The 25,945-nt window shown below is 31.1% G+C and overlaps 1 protein-coding gene across 1 annotated transcript; it reads left to right on the top strand.

Moving 5' to 3' along the window:
• The first annotated feature begins 656 nt into the window (after positions 1–656).
• On the top strand, positions 657–25,945 carry LOC107440000 (uncharacterized). The gene is made up of 3 exons (XM_071185839.1): positions 657–7,865; positions 9,239–9,291; positions 18,440–25,945. Exons 1-3 carry the CDS (start codon positions 657–659, stop codon positions 25,707–25,709), a joined length of 14,532 nt encoding a protein of 4,843 aa, XP_071041940.1. The 3' UTR covers positions 25,710–25,945.

The raw sequence follows: 25,945 nt of genomic DNA, 5'->3' as shown, positions 1-25,945 counted from the left end.
TAAAAGAAATACTAGGTTACTAATAGTAAAACCTAGTATTTCTTTTATGAAATAATTTAAATGACAAAGGTTAAGTTATCTGGAATGTCAATTTATCCGAGGGTACTGCATTTTTTAAATGAATCAAATATGACGACGTTAGCCAGTTCCACAATCAAGCCAATGATTTACAGAGGTTTCTGCACAGAAATCTAAAAGGGGTTTTCCATTTAGGTAGATATTCATAATTGCGTTTAACGCTTCTTATTTAAGACCAGTACGTAATGTGCTTTTTTGTAAGTTCATTGCTGAAAAGCCTCTTTCAGCCGGTGCAGTACTACCAGAGAAAACATCGATTCCATCATGCGCAGTATGTAGCTGTATTTCTAGATTAGAGAGCCATTTTAGAAGTGAGGCGCTGGGCTCTAGTAAGGTAACAAAAATGGAAAATGTATCACGAACATTAACGGTAAAATGGCCGTCCGCGCGGACGGCGGATTCGAGAAATTTGTTGTTCGCGGGGAATTTTTGACCGCCGAGGACGGGCGGTTTTTCGAGCCCTGTCGTACATATCATCTGATGACGTAGGTGGAAGCGTTACGTAATTCTTTTCGCATGTGCGCGTCTTATATAATCTTTAATTTCTCTTAATTCTCCGCAGGTTTCTTCTATTTATGATGGGTGAAAAAGATCTGAAGATCAATTTTGAAGTGCAAAAGTTATTAAAGCTGCTAACGAAATCTGGAAATGCAATAATGCACCAATTCATGCAATACGATGCAACAAATCAAAGACGTACTTACAGAAATATTTTAATAGCAATAGAAAATTCCTTTGAAATCAATGATGAAGTGAGCTTTAAGGAATTATCCAGTATTTTGGCATTACTGACTGATGTAAGCATTTTCCCCAATTTAATTTCTTGCTTTCATTATGATGATAATCCCTTTAAATTGACTAATGTTGTTATTTTGGCTTGTAAACACAACCGATTAGAAAACTTGAACCAAATGTTCAGTGATGATTCTTCGATTATCAGTGATCTCTCCACAAAAGTTGATGCACCTTTTCCTCTGCCTGCCGATAATGATGAAGAAGGTCACAATGCATTTTATTATGCGGTGCGTTCAGGAAATACAAACCTTCTTGAAGTTTTAATGAAGAAGTGGCCATTGGATTATTTTTCATCACACACCCAAGAACTGTGCTCTCTCCTGACGAAAAGCTTGGATGAGTTATTGCTGAAAAATGCCGATGTGTCAACCGAAATGAAAATATATGTACATAGTTTTTTGCTAGACAACTACTTTGAGCAAGTCATTCCATCAGACTCAATTGATTATTCTCACGATGATATCCAAGAAAGTTTGTCACTTATTTTGGAGTATAGTGGTTTAGTTCAAGCAATGTATGGACACAGCGAATCAAAGTATCTAACAGTTTTCTTAGTGAAACAAATAGCCCAGAATATAATGTTATCCAAAAAATGGCTGAAATCTACATATGACAGAATTCCTTGGGAAGAAATGGAATTTCACTTAATTTCCTTCATCCGGTATCTGAGTAATCAAGGAAGTTACATCAACTGTTTTGTAACAGAGAATGACTTGGTGAAATATCTTAGTAATTTTTGTGAGTGTCTGAACAGTGAAATCAAAGAAATTAATCATATGGACAAAGAATCGTTAAGTAAGCTTCCTGAGAAAATAAATCGTGATGATGTGGTAAGCCGCATCATTTCGAAATATCCATATTTCAAAGAATTTTACTTAAATTATGGGGTAATTCGTGATTATGAATCTCTCAATATTATTAAGAAATATGTCGACGTAGTGACTGAAGTGAACAGTCTTGAAAATGGCGGAAAAACTGTCATCATTAGAGCATTGCAAGTTTTGGGAGAGAATTTTAAAAATACTCTGGAATCGCCTAAACTCTCAAGCGCCACAAACGATTTTTTGATGCTGTTCATACCAAACAAAACAAATACTATTCTGAAATTTTTGAGAGACTCTTTTTCGCATGGTTTTCCTTTGTCAACTTGTAAAGTTATTGAAGAACATTACGGTCCTGAGTTTTACACATTTGTTCAGAATGATGTGAAAAGTTTAAGTTATGCTGTAACTTCAGTTCTCCAGAAAATAAAGTTTCAAACTGTCAGATATTTGCTAAAAAGAATTTGCAATTGCAAAGACATTTTTGAATACAAAGACATTACTCGTATGATTCGACCTGTATATTTTGAGAATGATGTAACAGATATTTTACTAAGTAACGACAATACAGTAATTACTGTATTAAAAAAATTAATTGCTGACTTAAGTGAAATTGTAAAAGGAAAAACACATTTTGAAGAGAGTATATTTTCCGAAATAGCAGATATAATTAGTTTTGAAAAGAGTTTTCTAGATAAGTCCAGACTTGAGTTGGAGTTCTATCTTAACTTGCTATATAATTCATCGGTCCCTGACAGTATATTGAATAGTTACACAATTTCTGAGAAAAAGAAGAAAATTAAGCACATGCTAAATGGTATAAACCCTGTAATGGTTCCAGAAAGCTTAACAAGAATAGGATATTTAACTGATGAAATTTTAAAGCATATTTTGTATAAAGAAGATGAGCAAGACATGTCAAATATCTATTCTATAATTTTGAAAATATTTTACATTACTGAATGTCAAGGAGATGAAATCAAACACTTACAGGAACTCAAGAAAAATTTTACGAAGACTAAAAAAATAACTATTGGTAGTATCAGAGAAATAAAAAAATCATCAACAACGTCTTATCAAGATGTCTTGTCAGATGATATTACTTCTTTAAGAAAAATAGTACGTAAACATAATTTATCTGAATTTAACACAGAATCATTTTTCATCTATAAAAATGATTTCAAAATGCAAGTAGAAATTGAAATGCTTATATTATCAATTTTGTCTAGCTTAGAACATTCGAATCTTTTTTTGATAACAACTCAGCTATCTAACGAAGAGGGTCCACTATTAGTTGGCAGATATCTGAGGAATTATCTAGCTCATGGGAATCCTCTCATGGAAGTTTTAATGGATTCCACTCAATCAATATTTTTATTTGCTTTGAAGATTATCAAGCATGATATTTATCAAAAAGGAAATTTTACAAAAAAACGCATAAAGAATCTATTGAATGCAAAATCTATTGTAGAAAATCAAGGAAAACTGTTTTGTGCTTTGTCTAACGGCTCCTTAGCTGATGTGAAACATTGGATGAAAGAAGGAGCTGATATCTACGGAAGGAATCCTGACATGAAAACAGCTTTACATTATGCTTCAAAATCTTCTAACATTAATATTATCAAGTTCTTGATAGATCGCGGATTAAATCCAAAGGCCAAAGATGTTAATGATATAAATATTCTTCACTTAGCTGCTGCATCAGGATGTAAAGATGCAGTTTCTTATATTATAGAAGATTTGGAAGTATCAGTTGATGAAAAATGTAAGCAAAATAAAACAGCTCTTCATATTGCAGCAGAAAATGGGTTTTTCGATGTCGTTGAAATTTTACTTAATCACAAGGCTACAATTAACGTTGATCAGTTTCTTGGGACACCACTGTACAAAGCTGTAATAAACAATAGAGTGAAAACTGCGGAATTATTACTTCAGAATGTTCAGGATATAAATTCAATCCAACATGTAACAGGAATGAACTTATTACATTTTGCTGCTGACTTGGGGTACAAGAATATGGTGCAATATTTGCTCAGTAAAGGAGCAGATGTTAATTCTGTATCTGATACGTTGGTCACACCATTGCACAAATCTGCTTACGCTGGGCATGTAGAAATTGTCACAATATTGATTTGTAATGGCGCAAATATAAATGCTAAGGATTCAGCTGACAACATCCCACTTCATTTTGCTGCGTTTAATGGACAGCCATCAACTGCTGAAATTTTGTTAAAACATGGTGCCGATTTCAATGCTTTTAACAAAGAAAAACGTTCACCTTTGCATCATTCCATTATGAATGGACATTTAAACGTGTTAAAACTTTTTATAGAACACGGTGCAGGTATTGAAGATGTTAAGAGAAGGGATTTTCCCGTATTTAAATATGCAATCCGTTATAATAACTTGGAACTCATAAATATTTTAATTGAAAATGGAATGTCGATTAACATAAGGGATTCTGATAGCTGTACTCCTCTTCATCACAGCATAAAAAATGGTTCGGTAAGTATTTCGCTGAGATTGATCGAATGTGGAGCCGACATTAATTCAGCAGATAAATTCAATCTTACTCCTTTGAGCCTTTCTATCAAACTTGGTTACTTTGAAATAGCAGATAAACTGTTATCCGAACAGGCCAATATTCATTCAGTTGATTATAAAGGACAAACTTTATTGCATATGTGTGTTTTAAGTTTTCTTTTTTGGGACACTATGGGAGAAGAATATTTTACAGAGACCTACAATAACTTAATCTCTAATTCAAGTAGGCTTAACATTTTTAAAAAGCTTGTAGAAAGTGGAATTAGTATTGAAAGTGAGAATATCTTTGGCAGAACTCCTTTGCACTTAGCTTGCATCTCAGGCTATGATGACATCGTTCAATATTTAATCCCTAAATTATCTGACATTAATACTTACGACAAACTAGGATATACACCCTTACATCATGCTGTCAAACATAATCATTTGGAAGTTATAAATATACTGTTAGCTAGTAAAAAATGTTGTTTGGACTCTAAGACGTCTCATAACCAAACAGCTTTATGCTTAGCTGTAACCAACAATTACACTGAATCATTTCGACTGTTAATCAAATATGGAGCAGATGTGAATGATGGGAATCCCCTTCATCGAACTGTATTGCTAGGAAATCAGGAAATGAGTATAATTCTTCTTGAAAACAAATCAACCAATATCGAAGAGCAATTTCAAAATAAATTTGAAACGCTTCTTTGGTACGCAGTGAATAAAGGTCTAAAACGAGTGGTATCTTTCGTTCTAGATAAAACGAAATTTTCGACGTCAGTTGCTTTGAATGAATTCTTATACTTTGCAATTCACAGGGGTTACGAAGATATTGTCACCATTTTATTGAATCATGGAGCTGACGTAAATTTTGTTTTTAAACCTAATTTTTCCCTTTTGCATCTAGCTGTGTTTTGTGGACACTCCGATATCATTAAATTATTGTTAACAAGAGGAGCTGATTTCAATAAACGGAATTCCGATAATCAAAGACCGGTTGATTTGGCTGTATTTCTGGGTCACTTGGAATCAGCACAAATATTTTTTCAGCAGCAAATTATAGACATAAATGAAAAAATCCATGATGGTTCTTCTTTGTTAAATTTAGCTGCTGAATATGGACACCTGGACATAGTAAAATTTCTCATGAATGAAGGTGCCGATTTAAATGTTATAGGAAGCTTCGGCTCAAAACCCATACACATAGCTGCTTATTATGGATATTTACATATTGTTAAATACTTCATTCGGTGCGATGAAAAGCTGTTAACAGACCGTGGATGTGCAAACATGACTCTTCTTCATTACGCAGCTAGTGGAGGCCAAACAGCAATTGTTAAATATCTAATTGAAAAAGGAATTGAGGTCAATGATGAGTGTGACGATGGATTCCGACCAATTCATTTTGCAATAAAGTCTGACCATGAGGAAGTAATCAAATTACTGCTTAACAATGGCGCTTTTTATGACTGCATTAGATTATCTGAGATAGAAGAAAAAGATATTAAAAGAATTTTTCTGATGATAAAAGAACTTTTTCATTCAGTTATATTCAGCAATATTTCAAAGGTTATATCACTTCTTGATGAGGGTGCGTGCATCAATGCTAAGGATTCAACAGATAATACGGTTTTGCATTATGCAGCATGTAAAGGTTATGCTGAAATTTCTCAAATTTTGGTACAAAACAACGCAAATCCTAATATGTTCGGAGAGGGGAATGCTACACCTCTTCATTACGCGTCAGTCTTTGGCAGAATTGAAGTAATAATAATTCTATTGAAAAATGGTGCTATATATGATGCAATAACAACTGATATGAAAACTCCTCTTGATCTATCATCAAGCAAAAGTGTCAGTGATCTATTAAAACTAATCGATAGCGCTTTCAAATCTGTGCAAAATGCTAATATTGAGATTTTAAAAACCCTGGCAAAAATTATGGATTCCAATGTGTTAAAATCGATTATGTGTACAAAAAATAAAAAAGGAAAGACTTTACTGTCTTGCGCTATCTGCAATGATTTTCCTAAAATAAATCATCTCAAACAACTATTTTTCAATTATTCAGAAACCTACAATCAAATTTATAATCATTTATTTATTAAAGAAAATTTTAATGATGATATAAGGATGCAAACGAATTTGCTGCAGAAAATTTCTGCAACTCATGTTTCAGATAATCCAAATTCATTAGAAAACAAAGAAAACTATGCAATAATATTGTATAAGCTGCAGAAATATCACGAAGCACTTGATATTTTTCAGGAAATGGTTCAGAGGAAGATGGAGCTATTTGGACTGGGTAACATTCGTACTCAAAAAACACGATTTTATATTGGTTCCATTCTCCATAGATTAGATAGAAACGAAGAAGCAATAGAAATTTTAAAAGATGTTTACTTACAACAAAGCTTTTTAATGGGTTCAGATCATTTTGAGACTTTGATTACTATGTTTAGTGTGGCAGAAGTTTTAAATGAACTTAAACGGTATGATGAAGCACTAAATCAAAATAGGATTATGTTGAGAAAATTTCAGGAAATGTTTGGTTCAGAAAACCCTCTAACTATATACGCTCAACAATCTCAAGCAGATATTTTAACAAATTTGGGCAAGTACTGCGAGGCTCTATCTTTCTGCAAATGTATTTACGAATACAAAAAAACAGAGCTAGGGCCTTCTCATCCAGACACTTTAATGTCACTTTTTAAAGTAAAGTCTTTGTTATGTTATCAAAGTTCATCTGATAAAGCTCTCAATGACTTACAAGATTTTTTAAATATTCAGGGAAATGTTTTAGGTCCAAATCATCGATTTACGTTAATGGCTGAGTATGAATTAGCCAAACTGTCATTCAAATGTCATAGATTTAGTGAGGGTCTTAAAATTCTTAAAAGATATATTCCGAAACGAAAGGTTGTCTCAGGTGAAAATGATTCAATGATTTTAAAACTGCAACAAAAAATAGAAAAATGGATGGATGAGGTTGATTTTTTCAATTTACTAACATCATCCGATAAAGCTCCGAAACCAATCGTGTCACTTGTTCAAGATATGTATCAATTTGAAACTTTTGATTCTGAAGGAACAACGTTTCTTCATTTTGCTGCAAGGGAAGGACATACGTCTTTAGTAAACTATGCATTGCCGATTGGATTCAATGTTATGGCTGTAACCAATACAGGAAATACTGCACTACATGTAGCAGCGTCTAAAGGTCATGCTGAAATTATCGAGTTACTTCTCAAGCATGTAAAAAAAACTAACTTCAAACAATTAACTGATTTTATAAATGCTGGAACACGAAATAAAAGAAATTCTGCATTACATGCAGCTGCAGATGTTGAAACTGTCAAGACTTTGCTCAAGTACGGTGCCATCTATAACATACGAAACAAGGATGGCAGAACACCAAAAGATTGCACAACAGTAGACAGCATTTCTGATTTTTTTCAACTGATTGAGGAATTTTTCATTGGTGCCTTGATTGGAGACGGCAAAATAATATCCAAATTCAAGAATCTTTGCCCAGAAGATAAATTAACAGTTTTAAATGCAAGAAATGAGTTGCACCACACAATACTGCAAGTTGGTTTGAATTATGGGCACAAAAAAATTATTGAGAGTATTAAACTTGATGTCTGAGATTGGAAATTTCATTTTTTAAATACTATAAAAGAAATTTAATGCTTCAAAGCTTCCCAAATGCTAAAGTTGGTAAATTGAATTCTATATAACAATATACATACTTTGTGATACATTATGACTGGCTCCGAAACAATGGGATGGGGGAATTTGAATAAATTTGATAGTTTAACCTTAAAATAAGTGTGTCATGAACCGTCATGAACCGTCATAAACCGTTTTAATATATTTGGTAAATATATTTATGTAATGATTCTTATAATGCATGTAGCACGTTTTGCATCTGGATCTATTCATATTTTATATTTTTTGTATAAATGGTTTGCTAAGTAGAAACTGCAACTCTAAATTTGTATTTTTTTTTTTTTTTGTAAATAATTCTATCCAATCTGGTAATTTTTACGAAAGAGTTTTCCTTTTAACTGTCAAAGTGGAATAACAATTGGAGAATCTAGTTGAATAGATGAAACGTTATATATATTTGGTAAATATAATTGGCAAATATATTTATATAATTCGTATAAAGTATGTAGCAGGTTTTGCATCCAGACCAACTCATATTTTACATTTTTTGTATAAATGGTTAAGTAGAAAATTCAACTCAAAATATGCAATCGTTTTACTAGTTAGTAATTCTCTCAAATCTGGTAATTTTTAAGAAAGAGTTTTCTTTTTAACTGTCAAAGTGGAATAACAATTGGAGAACCTAGTTGAACAGATGAAGCGTTATATATATATTTGGTAAACATATTTATGTAACGATTCTTGTAATGCTTGTAGCACGTTTTGCATCTGGATTTATTCATATGTTACATTTTTTTGTATTTTTTGGTTTGCTAAATAGAAGCTTCAACTCAAAATATGTAATACTTTTACTAGTGAATAATTCTATCCAATCTGGTAACTTTTAAGAAATAGTTTTCTTTTTAACTGTCAAAGTGGAATAAAAATTGGAGAGTCTAGTTGAATAGATGAAGCGTTTAAGTGTATTTTCAAAGATGTTCATCTGAGTAAGAAGAAAATATGGTGTTCGAACTATTTTGTGATAGAATTAAGAGAACGTGGGCTAATACTTCTGTGCCCTATTTATATTACCACTACGTCATTTAAAGAGAAACTAATTCAATCACACACACAAAACTAATGTTTACTTATGTTAAAATTAAAATTGGAAAATAAAAAAAATCTGTTACAAATAGAAAACCCACATTGATTCAACCAGTTTTTACTATTTCGCTTGTTCAATTTATATATTTCTGTAAATGCTCCTAAAAATGTCACTTACTCTCTTCTTTGACACAGTTTTTCGATTTAATTCAATCATTTCCATTAAATTGCAAGAAATATTATTTAATGTTGGACTGCAGTTAGCAAAAAAACCAATTGTTTATGGGTTATCTAGCAATTGGTTAACAGCAAAGTATATGCTTTCACCTTTATTGCTGCAATCAACAATAATACTGCCAAATGTCACTGCTACTAATATACAATTTATCTTGAAAAGAAAAGCTTGTAAAAAATAATATTTTGTATTTATCTTGTTTTTGGAGAAACTAGATCAGCTATTTCTAAATGATGTTCCTCGAAACCCTGAGGTTTTCATATAAAGGCCACAGGGGTTCCGAAAATTAAAATTTTTTTCACGAGTTACGATTTTTGAAACCTGTAATTAGAATTATGTCCAATTAATAAGTTGTTATTTATTTAATGTTTGCGTACTTTGTATGAAATTGTTTAATTGAAATGTTTGTGAGGAAATAAATTTCATAACATTGTTATTTCTAATACTAATATAATGAATGAATTATGAAGAAAAAAAAGTTTATGCATTCGAGAAAAATTACATTAGCATTTCTTATGGAATAAAAAAACGTATTCAACATTGAAAAATTATTTTTCTTATTTAACCATTCAATAACCTCAACTATACTATCTGATGTTTCTCATTTATTTTTCAGTATTATAAAATACATTAACATTTGTGAACTTTTTCATTAAAGTGTCTTATAAATCGGAGATGAGGCTTTTGTTTTGGGCATAGTTCAAGAGCTTATTTCAAAAAAATATTCATAGTTCAAAAAGCATGTTTACGAAACTATGTACAGTCCGCAAAAAAAATATATATATATCACCCGGAATAGCTTTATTCGTTCTAATGATCGGATTTTCACGAACTAAGTGTCAATCTTAATGGTTCCTGGGGGTAACCTCAAATTTGCTAATTAATTAGTGCTAACTATTAATTAAGTTACGAAATCAGACACAAAAACGTTTTTTCTCTGAATAAACACATATTTTTTCACATATTTGGAATCCAGACACATGAATTAGGATGGGGCGGGGTAGGCAAAATTTTAAAAAATTGGGTCGTAAATTGGGTCACAATAAAGGTTTATATGTTTGGCGATAGTCCAGAAAAAGTCGCCAGCGCTAATTAAATATTTTAAGATAACACATTGACTAATTCAAAAGAAGAATGCTAAATTTCACTAGGTTGCTAAGCAACCAAGCTCTGACTGTAAAAAAAAATTGAAATAATGTTCTGTGATTGCTCGGAGAGGTTTAATTAATAGTTAATAGAAAATATCTCGAAGTTTCTAGGCAATAGACAATTTTTAAGCTGATTTCTGCCCAAAAAGCAAATTTTTTTTTTAATTTTAATCTCCTTTAAAAAAAAAATTTGAATCGATTTATAAATTATTTATGATTTTCAAAGTTTTTAGAATTTAAATACATGAACTTTCTGTCTGATATTATTTAGGTCATGTTGTTTTTGCTATATTTATTCGAGGATTTCATACTAAAATCAAATTAACATAACTTATTATGGCTATATGCAAAATTTTAGGGATAATCATTTTTACAGCATTAATTGAGTCTTCTAGGCAAGAAAATTTGAAGGAAAAAAAAGTACGTGAAAAATAAAATGTATATTGTATAGTAATTCCAATGCACATTCACAGGATTTTCTATAATTTACGATAATTCTTTTTTATTTAACTCAAGGAATTGCTGAATGTTTTATGGTATTTTAAAAACATGGAAAAATGTTATATTTAAAAATAAGATATCGAAATAATATGTTGCATATTGTAAGATTCATTGTTTAAAAAATCACTTCATTCTGCTAGATGTTTAGGTTACAAGGTTTTCTTTAGATAAAGATGATTAGCGAATAACATCCTCATGTTTCGATACATTCTGAAACTTACGTTCGCAAATTCACCATAAAATGTCGCACAGCATATTCTTCAATTACGATAAGCTACATTTACCACTAAATACTGCTACTATGATTATTTTTGTTTTCTTATATATATCTGATACGATACTCTCTTCTTAAACAGAGCTCGTAAGGTCCTTAAGATGCTGAAATGGGGGCACGAAAACTTAAAAGATAAAATATTAATAAATATCATTAACTCAAAATATCTGGTCTCAAAATTTTAATTTTAAAGTTATATATAATTTTTGCAATATTGATGCTCTTACGTTTTTAAAGACCACATATATCCTGTTAAAATATGAAAACGCATATGTTTAATGAAGAGGGAAGTAAAAGTCGACATGTTTTGAGCGTTCAAATATAATCGCCCATTCTCAAAACTTGTCAAGCTTGAACAACTTGTGACTTTTATTATTGGAAGCACAAAACATGTCTATTTTTATTATCATCTAATATTTTTTAAATCAGTGAAGTTTTTATATTTTCGATTCAGTTTCTTGGGATTGTCTATTTAGTTACACAACATATTGAATTATTTCACTCGATATTTAAATAAGTTTTTAAGTTATAGGCACAGGTTCTTAGATTGAAAAAATAATAATTCACTACTTTGTAAAAAAATCAATGAAGTGAAATTTTTTTTGCTGCGAGCCTTAAAAATTTAATTTAAGGACATAAAAAAATTCTGTTTACAATTGAAATTTGAAAAGTCGAATGTGAAAATGAAATGTCCCCTAGCACCAGGAATCGAAATTAAATAGTTACAAGGACAACTATTCAAACAAGTTATTGTTTCCGAACTACTCGAAGTTGTTTGAAAAGGTATTTTTTATATATCGATTCCAAAGTCTATTCTACATATATATACTTTCGGAGTATTTAAATCAAGTTTATTTTTACACCCTTATTTGCTTAAAATTATTAAATAATTTGCTTAAAATAAATTATTCAAGCTACATGATTTAATACTATTATAGTATAATAGTAAACGGGGATTCCATCGCATATTTTTAACCTTGATACGGCTTTTTCCTCGTTTTATTTTTCAAGGAAATATGTTCCGATCGAACAGATTTCATTCTGGAAATAGCGAAATTATTGAGTAGGTCCGTTAGAGCAATATCATTCTTATCCTCTTTTGACGAAATATAGGAAAAATTGGTTTTCACAGTTTCTATAAAAAGTATTATTAAGTTATTCTTTAAAAGTAAGTCTTCTTGCCACGTTTTTTTAATTATTTTTTTAAAATTTTTAATCTAAATAAGTTTTTATTTTTTATCTAAATAATTGTGTATTTTTTATTGCATTTTTTCTTAAATCAGATGGTTGAAAAATTGACCGGCTTCGGAATCTTCTAACAAATTTCAATTTTTAATATTTCCTGCTTAACAAAATAAGGCATTTTTCCTGATAACAAATTATACTACAATAATATATTGGGAATCGTGCTGAAGTAAAAAATTAAACAAAATAATTTAGTGTATTATCCGGAAAAAAATCTACATGGAATCATAAAGAAAGAGTAAAAGATATAATGAAATAATTAGTGAATCACACATGGTCAGATAATTAAAAATTTAATTTCACAACTAAAATGTTAGGACGATATTTAAGATACTGATATATTTTAAGACGCTGAAAAATTTTGGCTACGTATTCGACAGTTTTTTATGTTCGGTATCTTTATACTCTTTGTAGTGACTTATAAGACATCAACACTATTTTAGATAATCTATGTTGAAGTCACAAAAAACAAAAACAAAAAAGACAATAAACGATTTATGTTCCTTTTTCAGAAAAAATAGTATGCTTAGTAAATAATCAGCTGTTTTGCATTAAATAATTTTAAACAGTGGAATGTTTTTAATTTCTTAACAATGTTTTATTCTTAGCTAGCAGACAATAATTCTTTTATAAAAAAACTTAACTATAATTTAAAAAGGAACTTTACTTTCAAGAAAACCTAAATTAGAGTACTAAAACAATTGATTAGTATATTAATGAAGAAATAATAAACGTAGTAGGGTAAAGAATAAGATTTTTAAAAATGTTAAAATTTAATTAAGTTGTTGGTAAAATAGTACTGCGTATTACTTCCTCACAGGTGATTGAAAAATCACTTTTAAGATTAAGATAATATATAAGATGTTGAGAAATTTGCGATGATGTGAGATATGCTTAAATATGTTTACTGCGTATTTTTATTAATATTTATAAAAAATATATTGAGGAAATTGATAAATATTTTATTCTAAATCTATTCATACATATGCATATAATTAAAATTGTTTCAGTTATTGAGAAAAGAAACTAAAAAATAAAAAATAATCACATTAAATAAGCACAATCTGGTGAATAATTAAATTCTATCAGAATCAAGCTTTTATAAAACTCGATATTCTTTGAATAAAATTTTTTTTATTCAATAAAGAATTTTACTCACATTTCTTTACTAAATTGCAAGCAGATTTTTAGACGACTAAAAAAGAAACACCGTATTTTATAGTTGTAAAAAAATAAAAATAAAAATATTAGCAAACTATTATTAGCGAAAAAAATATGAATTAAAATTTATGCTACGCGCGCGAAGTCAAGTTCCTCCTAAGTTTATTACATTTTAATATTGATCGTCCCATTTAATTATTTCTTCATTGTCGCCAAATTATTTTTTTTTAAATAATTAATTTTAATTTTTCTCTTCGAATAAATAAAAACAGTTAAAACTTTAGATTTTTCAATTGAAAAATATATAGATCTATATGGTATAAAAATATCCATACCTTGTAATTCAACATTTTTTCATTCTTACTTTAATTAAATAGTAAAAAATGATAAATAATTATTAAAAATTATTTTTTCCTGAAATTATCTTTGGGTAAATGAGTGTTTTGAGTGGGTGCAATTTTTTTTTGAATTGCTTCATTAGTTTTTAAAATATTACTGAAAACGCAAAAAGTGAAATTAATATTAAGGGGTCCAAGCTTTGAATCGCTCTGACCAAACTATGGGGACCACATTTCCCAGATTGCGGCTATCCCCTATATTTTGAAGATAAGAAACCCATATATGCGAAAAATATTTATGTTTATTCAGAGAAAGTACGTTTTTGCGTCTGATTTCGTAATTTAGATAATAGTTAGCACTATTTAATTAACATATTTCAGATCACGCCCCTGAACCATTATGATTGACACTTAGTTCGAGAAAATCCGATCCATTAGAACGAAAGTTATTCAGGATGATATCTTTCTTTTTGTGGACTCTACATCGTTTTATTTTATAATATAGTCATAGATTATGACATAATAAAATCAAAAGCGAAATGAAATTAATAGCAAAATACACTTTACTTTATGTGTCACAATAAGATTTCAACATAATGTAAATTAGAAAAAAGCATGTTAGAAAAGCAAAGTCAGTACGACTATTACATCAGTAATCAAAGTGAGATCCTTTCTATTCAATTACATTCTCGCATTCGTGGACACAGAGAGCGTTCACAAAATGATGATATCAATATTTCTTTAGACATCTTAATTGCATCAATCAAAACCGACTTGCTTCTCAATTGTCCACCAGATCTGTAAATGTATCTTACTAATGTGCCCCAAAGTTTTTCTACCAGATTGAGATATGAGCTACTGGATGGCCGATCAAGGGATTTATGCTTCAGTAGCTTTCATCCAGGAGTGAGTTGAATTATGAAGTATGGACTGGCGCATGTCTTGTAAAATTCCAGTCTCCGAATGTCATAAGAAGAGCAACAGGCTATAGATTTTGATACATTCTGATCTTTTATATATTCTGATTTTTAATATATTCCGAATATATTCTGAAACGTAATTGAATTCATTTTAGTTTGTGTGAATGTAATAGGAGTACCACCGCCTGTAGCAAAAGAAACCGAAACCGTAACAAATCATCCACCAAATTGACGTTTGGTAAATAAACGGGTTATTGTCCGTAAGTAGTACCAAAAACTATTGACAGCCATCTAATTAAACTTCAGAAAAGGACATATCACTTCGATTCGCACCTTTCTCAAGATGTTTCTTTGCAAATGCTAAATAAACATCATCGTGGAAATTAATAAGCGGAGTTTTCTAAATATTAATATTCTTAAATTAAATGTTCTGATTTACTACTGCATGTTGATTGCATTTCATTTTTATTTTACTGCCGATGACATCTTATCGCGCAAGCAAGATTCCAAATTTGTTTTTCTTGCTTTGATATTTTTTTTTTTGTCTTCTGATACGCTGTTTATTGCCTTGGTTTTCAGGATTCCTGAGGTAACTATTTACCTTAGACCTTTTTATTTTCTAGCAGTTTCAGAACCACTCAAGTCAATTTCTTAAAAAGCTAAAATTTTATCGACAGTTCACTAGTATATAGCACGTGTTAACTTGATTTTATCTTGGCGTACCTATTGAGAGATTAAGGTTGACATTGTCCGTAATATATCACCACAAGATCGGCTCGCAGGCACGCTGCTTGTCTCAATCTGAACATGCCTATCTCGATAGAAACGTCCACCTCCATTTGAATATGCCTAGCTTTCTGGAGGGATCAGAGAGAACAATTGCCTTTGCAATATACGACATTGGTCTCCTTGTGCTGTTGCTACTCAGACTAGATCAGACACATTGGGGTACTTTAGCCTAGCCCAACATGGGTGATTCACGGACGTGATCTGAACACGCTTGCCTCAACTAGCTCTCTACAAGCTAATATAGTGAGGTGTATATTTTTTAATATTGGACCAATATCATTTTCTATGTAGGAACCTTATAGACTTAAAATGTTGGGTAAAAATTGGGATGTCTAGATTTTTCAATATTGGTAATAGAATGACTTTCTTTTCAAATTTGATTTCTTGATGCAGGGAACTGAAATACACCAAATAAATCTAAATTTTGCAAAAAAATCGTTTAAAAAGTTTAAAACAGAAATTTGCTAAAACATATAGAAGGTATTAGATGACACTATTGATTTAATATTGTTTGATAAGTTTATTCTGTGTTACAAGTAGAGATATTTGATGGGTATGATTCATTGCTGATTCTGCATATTGCACAAGTTTATCAATATCTGAATCAGTGATTCTGCTAGTGATTAAATCTGCTTGTGAAAATTACGGGTCCTTCTATATTTCTGGGTTCCCTTTTTACTAAAAGCAGCTTTCTATTAAAATATGAATTCCCAACCTCTTTATAGATCTATTTATAAACACATTCATAATATTATTTGATATATTGCTATAAGAAGATATTGATATAGATTTATATATTGATAAATTGATAAACGAAGGATTTTATAACAAGTGGAGTTATGTTTTAACAATCGAGACTTTTACTTAATACTGAACAGACAACTTAAACAAAGAAATGATGTAATTACTCATATTTTATCTTCCAGTTATTTATAATAAAATAAAAGACTTTTTTTATATGTATTTAAAGTTTGTTTTTTATTTTTATTTTGTATCTATAAGTTTACTAACACACTATTTTTTCGCACTGGAAAAATAAGCGTTTCAGGGGACGCGTGTTAACACATTTTTCACTTCCTTCTCGCAATTTTGGCCTCTTTGGCGCGTAAGCGAAAGACCTTAGATAACATCGATTCTAATGTTAAATGTTTTAAACAATATGTCTCATACCATAAAAACTCATATTTTTAAAATCATTTAAAAAAATTTCATTAATGAAGTGAAATAATTCAAAATTAATAATTTTCACTAAATATTTCTAGACATATATAAGTATTTTAGGAAATTATGGCTCCCATGTTACAACATGAAACTAATTCAAAATGAATAGCACCTTACGAGAAATTATTTAAAAAAATTAGCCAACTGTCTATCCTCATGCTTTCGCTTGTCATGCGTGTTTATTAATTAAAAAAAATACTTAAAAATACTCATTTACTTATTTTTATAAATTTTTTTTATAAATAATTCTAACTAAATGTAGATATTTTCGAAATATAACACCCATAGTTCATTAATTAAACTACTTTCATGTTTTATGTTAGCTTCATGTTTCATTTTAGTTTCAATGTATATATTACGAAATACAAAAATGCATATTACACGCAAAAAATTACTAAACGTGTAACAAAATGATAAGAAAAAAATATAAATCATCCACGATAACGTAAAGGCTATATATTCTCTGGACTTTGCGTAATTTTAAAATTTCATAAAAAAAAAATTTAAATTTCCCATGCACATTTAAAGACGTATCGTATATGGTTATTTCTTACAAAAAAATAGTGCCCCTATTTTAACATGAAACTTACCAGGTAGTAAATTGGGCGAAGGGCTTGTATGAATTAGATGCAATTTTTTCATCTTTATAATTAGCCAGCTTTCTTCGTTAATTTATGTTATACAAACATAATAATTTAGTATAACTTTTAGAAAGTAGCTTTCTTTTAATCAAGACGGGACTAGGAAAACATTTTTAAATAACAATTTAATATTACTAAAACACTTAAAAAACAGTAAAATTATGTTGTTCGTCATTTCTAATGATACTTAAATGAGCCAAACTTTTTGCGAATTAAGTTGGGAGGCGCGAATTTCGTTTGACAAGAGAGCACAGCGAAGGTGAAACTAAGTCTCAGCTCACAACCCCACGAAAAAATGGCAACCTCACTCGTGTGACCATTTTTTCAATTTAGACATAGATCTATTGGTAGGGAAATTTTCTCCATATCCCTGTACCTATGGTACTCAGCGACCAGCCTCAAGACTTTGGATGATGCATATTTTACGAGCAAGTATGCGTCGCATGTACTCGGTGGCTCTTAGCGGAGTTAAGAATCAAACCCCAACCCAGAGAATCAAACCCCAACCAATGCCAGATTCTCTAGCCACTGGAATACCACGACTCTAAAGAATTAGAAATTAGTTATGAAATTTCATACTATAATTGTGGTTATTACAAAACTCTATGTAGTATTAAAGAAAAGATCTACCCTAATAATGATAAATGTAAATTAATGCAAAATTTTAGTTGCTGTCAAACAATTTTTGTGTATGCTTAAATTGGAAATAATCTTTAAGAAATGAACTATTCTGAAATTTCATTATAATTTAGAAGCTAAAATAATTGCTTAATTCCAGGAGAACTGCTGAAATACAGAGGCTCCAAATATCCCAGATCTAGAAAATTTGTACCTCCTTATAACTCAGGTAAGTTTTTATAATTTTATTATAAACTTTAGCTAAAGAACACTCTGTATCTTTTACATTAAAATTTCATTCCACATTATAACTCTTAATATTCTCCAAAACCTGAGTTTAATGTAATGTATTTTTTCTTCTCTCTCTCAGGTTCATAATTATGATGAATAGCAAAAAATTGGAAATCGACCCTCAAGTGCAGCAATTATTGAACTTGTTAATGAAATCAGAGAATGCAGTAACTGACCATTTTTCTCAGTATGATGAAGAAAAGAAAATACGTATATACTTAAAAATTTTAATAGCAATAAAAAATGCTATTGAAGCCAATGAGGAAGTAAAATTTCAAAGATTATCGACCTCCTTGTCATTGTTGAGTAAAGGGGCCAGTTCTCCAAATTTAAATTCTTCCTTTAATTGCGATGACAATCCATTTAAAATGTCTAATGTGATTATAATGACTTGTAAATATAACCGATTAGAAATCTTGAACCACATATTTAGTGAAGATTCAATGATTATCAGTGATCTTTCTTCAAAAATTGGAAGAGAATATCCTTTGCCTGCCGATAATGACGAAGAAGATCACAATGCCTTTTATTATGCAATACGTTCAGGAAATATCCGACTTTTGGAAGTTTTAATGAAGAAGTGGCCATCGGACTATTTTTCTTCACACACTGAAGAATTGTGTTCTCTCCTATCAAGGAGCTTAAATGAATTGAACTTAAAAAATGTAGATGTATCAATTGAAATGGAGATGTTTATAAACAGTTTCTTACTTGATTACTATTTAGAAAAAAACCCTCCATCTGACTCAAATGTTTATTCTCACGATGATATCGAAGAAAAACTATCACTAATATTAGAGTACATTGATTTATTTAGAACAAAGAGTGAATTTAAAGATCTGATGATCTTTTCAGCAAAACAACTTGCCGTGAATATAATGATTTTGAAAAAAAGACTGAAATCTACTTATGACAGAATACCTTGGGAAGAAATGGAACTTCATTTAGTTTCGATCATCCGATATCTGAATAACCAGGGGAGTTATATAAACTGCTGTGTAACAATGGCAGACTTCGTAAAATACCTCGGTATTTTTTCACAATGCATACTGAATGAAACCAAAGAAATCGAGCAAGTGGATATAAAAAAGCTATGTGAGCTTCCTGAAAAATTAAAACGAGGAGATGTAGTAAGCCGTATCACCTCTAAATATCCAGACTTTAAAGAATTTTACCAAAATTACGACTTAATACGCGATTATGAGTCTCTTAATATTATTAAAAAATATGTCGATATAGTAACGGAAGTCAACTCTCAAGAAAAGAGTGGGAAGACTGTAATTGTGAGGGCACTGCAAGTCATAGGAGAGAATTTAAAAAATTCACTGGAATCGCCTAAACTTTCTTCTGCTTCAAACGATTTCTTGATGTTGTTTATGCCAAATCAGACTAATACTATTTTGAAAACTTTGAGAGATTCGTTTTCTCACGGATTTCCCTTATCTACCTGCCAAGAAATTGAAGAAGTTTTCGGATCTGATTTTTACTCATTAGTTCAAAATGACGTGAAGAGTTTAATCCATGGCATCACTTCAGTACTTCAGAAAATAAAGTTTAAAACTCTCAGAACTCTATTGGAAAGAATTTGCAATTGCGAAGACATTGATTCATTCAAAGACATTTCCTGTATGATTCGACTTATTAATCTTAAAGATGACCTAACAGATATAAATAATGCTATAGCAGGCAACAATGATATAATTACAGTAGAAAAACTCGTGTCCGGTTTGAATGAAATTATGAAGGAAAAAACACCTATTGAAGAGAGTAACTTTAAGAAAATAGCAGATATTATTAATTTTGAGAAGGGTAAGTTGAAAAACTTCGGAATAAAATTTGATACAACCCTTGCTCTGTTAATTTATGCACGCGTTCCTGAGTGTAAAATGGATAGTTTCTTCATTTCCGAGAGAAAAAAGTTTATAAGGCAGAAGCTGAACTACGTGAATCCTGATAATATGTCACGAAGCTTAACAAGAATTGGAATACTAGCACATGAAATAGCAAGGAATGCGAAAGTAGATGAACAGAATATTTTTAACTTCTATTCCATAATTTTCAAAATTTTCTACATTACTGAATGTCAAGGGCATGAAATTAAACACCTTAAGAAACTCAAGAAAAGTTATGAAAAAACTGTAAAAATCACAAATGAGAAAATTAGAAGCATAAAAAAGTCGTCAACTACCTGTTATCAAGATATCTTATACGATGATATTATTGCTTTAAAGAAAATTGTAAGCGATCACAATTTCTCAGAAAAAAATGTTGTTTCATTTCAACTCTATCAGAATAATAAAAAAGTGCAAGTAGAAATTGAAATGCTTATAATGTCTATTTTATCTAGCTTAGAGCATTCCAACCTTTATTTAATAGCGAGTCAGCTGTCTAACGAAGAAGATAATCCTTTATTGGTTGGAAGATATCTAAGGAATTATCTAGCTCATGGTAATCCTGTAGTAGACATTTTGATGGATTCAACTCAGTTAATATTTTTATATGCTTTAAAAATTATTAAACATGATATTTATCGAAAAGAAAATTTCATGATTAAACGCCTGAAGACTATATTAAAAGCAAAGTCCATTGTTGAAAATCAAGAGAGATTGTTTGGCGCTTTGACTAGAAATTCCACAGACGATGTGATACACTGGATAACAGAAGGGGCTGATATCTATGGAAGAGACCACGACTTGATGACATCGTTACATTTTGCTTCAAAATCATCTAACATTGATAATATAAAACTCTTAATTGGCCGTGGTTTGAATCCAAAAGTCAAAGATTTTTATGACAGAAATATTCTCCACGTAGCTGCTGCAGGATGCAAAGAAATGGCAAGTTACATTATAGAAGAGCTAAGAATATCAGTTGATGAAAAGTGTAAAGGAGATCAGACAGCCCTCCACATTGCAGCAGAAAATGGCTGTGTTGATGTCGTAAAAACATTGCTTCAGAACAAGACTGCAGTAAATATCAAGAGTCTATTACCTAGGACTCCACTGCACAATGCTGTGATCAATAATAAAGTAAACGTTGTTGAACTGTTTCTGGAAAATATGGAAGATATAAATTTGATCAGAAATCCAGAGGGGTTTAATTTATTGCATTTTTCTGCTGAGATGGGTCACTTGGATATGACTTTTTATTTACTTCAAAAAGGAGCTTATGTTAATTCTGCATCTGATAGATTGCTCTCACCATTGCATCTATCTTCTTATGCAGGTCATACTGAAATAGTCAAAACATTGCTTTCAAAAGGGGCAAACGTAAATGCGAAGGATTCATTTAATTACACTCCACTTCATTTCGCTGCAGTAAATGGTCACGCATCCACTGCTGAGGTTTTAATTGCATATGGTGCAGATATATATTCTTCAGGTCATGAAGACCTTTTACCTTTGCATTTAGCCATTGTGAAAGGACATATTAGCGTAATAAACACTTTTGTAAAACACGGTGTAAGTATTAAAGATGTCACAATAAGAGGTGCTTCTGTACTTGAGTATGCAATTCCCCACACAAATTTAGATTTGATAAATTTTTTAATCGATAATGATGCCCCTGTTAATGTGAAAGATGTTAATGGCAGAAATCTTCTTCATCTAAGTATAAAACACGGATCAATAGATTTATTACTGCGATTAATTGAAAGAGGAGTTGATATTAATGCAGTAGATAAAAACGGTTTCACACCTTTGAGTCTCTCCATCGGACTGGGATACTTCGATATGGCTAAAAAACTCTTATCCAAAAAAGCTGATATTGATTCTGTTGATAAACGTAGACAAAATTTATTACACATGTGCGCTACAAATTTAGAATATTGGAATTCAGTTAGCAGTGGTTACAATTTAATTAATGAAGAAAAACACAATGTTTCATTTCCTAACTCGAGTGGGCTTGAAGTATTTAAAATACTTGTTAACTTGGGAATTAACATTGAAATGAAAAATATCTATGGCCATACTCCATTGCACATTGCCTGCATGTTCAATAACCTCCCAATAGTGCAATATTTAACTGATAATTCAGCCAACCTTAACATTCCTGATAAAATTGGGTTTTCACCTTTGCATTACGCTGTTGACAGTAATAATCTTGAGCTTGTTAAAATACTTTTCGCAAGTGGAAAATGTTCATTAAATTCTATGACTTCTGAAGGCGATACTGCATTGTGCTTAGCTTCCAAGAGCAATTACGCTGAAATAACTGAGTTTTTGATCAAAAATAAAGCTGATGTGAATGACGGTGATCCACTTTATAAAGCTCTCGTGCAGGGAAGTCAGGATACGTGCATAATTCTTCTGCAAAATAAATTTATAGATATCGAGAAACAGTTTAAAGATAAGGGTGAAACTCTTCTACAAACAGCTTCACTCAAAGGCTTAGAACGATTGGTGTCCTGCTTTTTAGATAAAAAGAGACTTTCAAAATCAGTTAACATAAACGAGTCCTTGTTTTCAGCAATCCAGTATGGATACGTGGATATTGTAATCCTTCTGTTAAATCACGGAGCTGATGTTAACATTGTTTTTGAAAATCATATTACCCCATTGCTCTTAGCAGCATCACTCGGTCATTCTAAAATCATGCAAGTATTGTTAGACAGAGGTGCGGACTTTAATAAATTAGATTTAGAAGGTAGAAGTTCAATTGAATTGGCTATCATGCATGGTCATTTGGACTCAGTAAAATTATTTCTACAGAATGAGACTGTGGATGTAAATGAAAAAATAAATGGCGATTATACTCTGTTGCACATTGCCGTGCAATGTGGAAATCTAGACGTAGTAAAGTTTCTTATGAACGAAAATGCCTCATTAAATGTTGCTAACGAAATCGGTTCAAAACCTGTTCACGTAGCAGTTCAAGCTGGACATTTACATATTGTTAAGCACTTCCTCCAGTGTGATGAAAAATTGTTAACAGAGCGTGGATGTTCAAACAACACACTTTTACACTATGCAGCTCAAGCAGGCGAAACAGAAATTGCAAAATATTTGATTGAAAAAGGAGCAGATGTCAACGAATCTGGAGATGATGGAGTAAGGCCTATCCATTTAGCTTCAAAGTTTGGCTTTGAGGAAGTACTAAAAGTACTGCTGAACAATGGCGCCATTTACGATTGCAATCTTGATGCCTTTCCAATGACACCACTACTTTTTACTCATAAGGAAGGTGTTAGAAAAATATTAATGCTGACAAAAGAAATTTTTGACTCAGTTAAAAGCAACAATGTTACGAAGGTAAAATCGCTAATTGATAAAGGAGCTTGCATCAATGCGAAAGACTCAGGAAATGCCACCCTTTTGCATTATGCTGCATGGAAAGGGTTGGTGGATATTATTCAAATTCTGTTGCAAAACAAAGCAAATCCTAATATAGTTGGAAAAAATAATTCCACTCCTTTGCATTATGCGTCGAAGTCTGGGAATATTAAGGTCGTAAAAATTCTATTAGAAAATGGAGCCACATATAACGCGATGTCAACAGCTGGGAAAACTCCTCTTGATCTAGCTTCAAGCAAAGACATTATCGATTTATTAAAACTAATCGATACTTCTTTTAAAAATGTACAGAATCGTAATACTCAGGTTTTAGGTGTTCTAGAAAAATTTAAGAAGTCTGAAGAGTTAAGGTCAGTGGTGTGTGCAAAAAATACAGAAGGAAAAACTCTAATAGCTTGGGCTATTTATAATGATTTTCCTGATTTAAATCAGCTTAAGCGTATATTTCTAAATGAATCTGAATCCTACAGGCAAATTTTTAATCAATTATTTAGGAATGAAGATTGCGACGCAGCTCTAAACATTCAATCGAATTTACAGCAGAAAAATTCAGAAATGTTTGGCTTAGATAATCCCTTTACATTAGAAACCAAAGAAATTTCAGCGATAATACTGTATAAGCAGCAAAAGTATTTACAAGCACTAGCTATTTTTCAGGAAATGTTGCAAAAAAAGAAGAAATTGTTTGGACTAAATAATAGTGGAACACAGAAAACACGATTTTATATAGGCTCTATTTTGCATAGCTTAGGTAAAAGTATAGAAGCGATAAATATTTTAGAAGACGTTTACTCGCAACAAAGTAAACTTTTGGGATTCGACCATTTTGAGACTTTGATTACTTTATGTAGTTTGCCAGAAGTTTTGAACGCACTTAAGCGGCATGATGATGCACTGAATAAAAATAACATTGCGTTTAAAAAGTTTCTCGAAATGTTTGGGTCAGACAATCCTATAACTATTCACTCCCAAGAAAATCTTGCGAATACTTTAACTCACTTGGGCAAATACGAAGAAGCATTGTCCAACTATAAATGTGTTTACGAATACAAAAAGAGAGGATTAGGGCATCATCATTCAGCCACTCTGATGTCCCTTCATAATATTAAATATACATCATGCCTTCATAATTTATCTGATAAAACACTCAATGACTTGCGAGAAGTTTTACATATCCAGGAGAAAGTTTTAGGTCCTAAACATGAGTTTACATTGAAAGCTGAAACCAATTTAGGAGCATTATTGTTCAGAAGCGGTAAAATTAGCGAGGGTTTCAAAATTCTTAAAGAGAATATTGAGAAACAAAGAGCTGTGTTTGGTGTTAATAACCCAAAAGTTTTGAAAATGGAACAATTTTTAGAAAAAATGAATCATGGCGTCGATTTGTTCAATTTACGAAAACCGTCGAATCATACTAAGCCTGATCAAGATCCGTCATCTAATGAATCGCTTGCGAAAGACCTGTATCAGTACAGAACTTTTGATTCTGAAGGTAGAACTTTCATTCATTTTGCTGCAAGTGAAGGACAGATGTCTTTAATAAATGATGCATTACAGAATGGATGCAATGTTATGCATACAACCCACAAAGGAAATACAGCTTTGCACATTGCATCGTCTAAAGGACATTTTGAAATTGCTGAAAAGCTCCTAATGCATGCGAAAGAAAATAACTTCGATCAATTGTCTTCATTCATAAATGCTAAAACAACAACTGGAGGAAATTCTGCACTGCATGCAGCTGGAAATGTAGAGACAGTCAAGATTTTGCTTAAGTACGGTGCCATCTACAACATGCGAAATAAGGAGGGTAAAACACCAAAAGATTACACTAAAGTAAAAGAAATTTCTGATTTTCTGCAACTTATTGATGAGTTTTTCACAGGTGCTTCGGTTGGAGACTGCAAAATAATTTCCAAACTGAAGAGCCTTGGACCTGAGGAAAAATTAGCTGTTTCAAATGCAAAAACTGAAGAGAACCTCACGTTACTCCAAGTGGGTGTGACCAATGGAGACAGGAAATTTATTAAAGAAATTGAGATTTGTTTTAAAATCTAAAATTATCTAAACACAAAGTTTTTTTTCAATAACTCTATCAGGGTATCAATTAAATCCAGGATTCTTAAATTTCAGTTCTGATATATTCTATTTTAAATTACAAGCAGCTTTGCTGCGAGATCTGTCAACCAATTTTTGAAGAAATTTACGTAAATGGACATTTATGGCAAAATAATAACATACATATGTGCTTACTGAGATTTGTTCATTAAATTAAAACATGTTTACATTGGTAA

Source organism: Parasteatoda tepidariorum, chromosome 9, assembly GCF_043381705.1.
Source record: "Parasteatoda tepidariorum isolate YZ-2023 chromosome 9, CAS_Ptep_4.0, whole genome shotgun sequence".
Lineage (NCBI taxonomy): Eukaryota > Metazoa > Arthropoda > Arachnida > Araneae > Theridiidae > Parasteatoda > Parasteatoda tepidariorum.
Note: the sequence above shows the minus strand (reverse complement) of the source record. Positions and strands in the feature narration are given on the sequence as shown.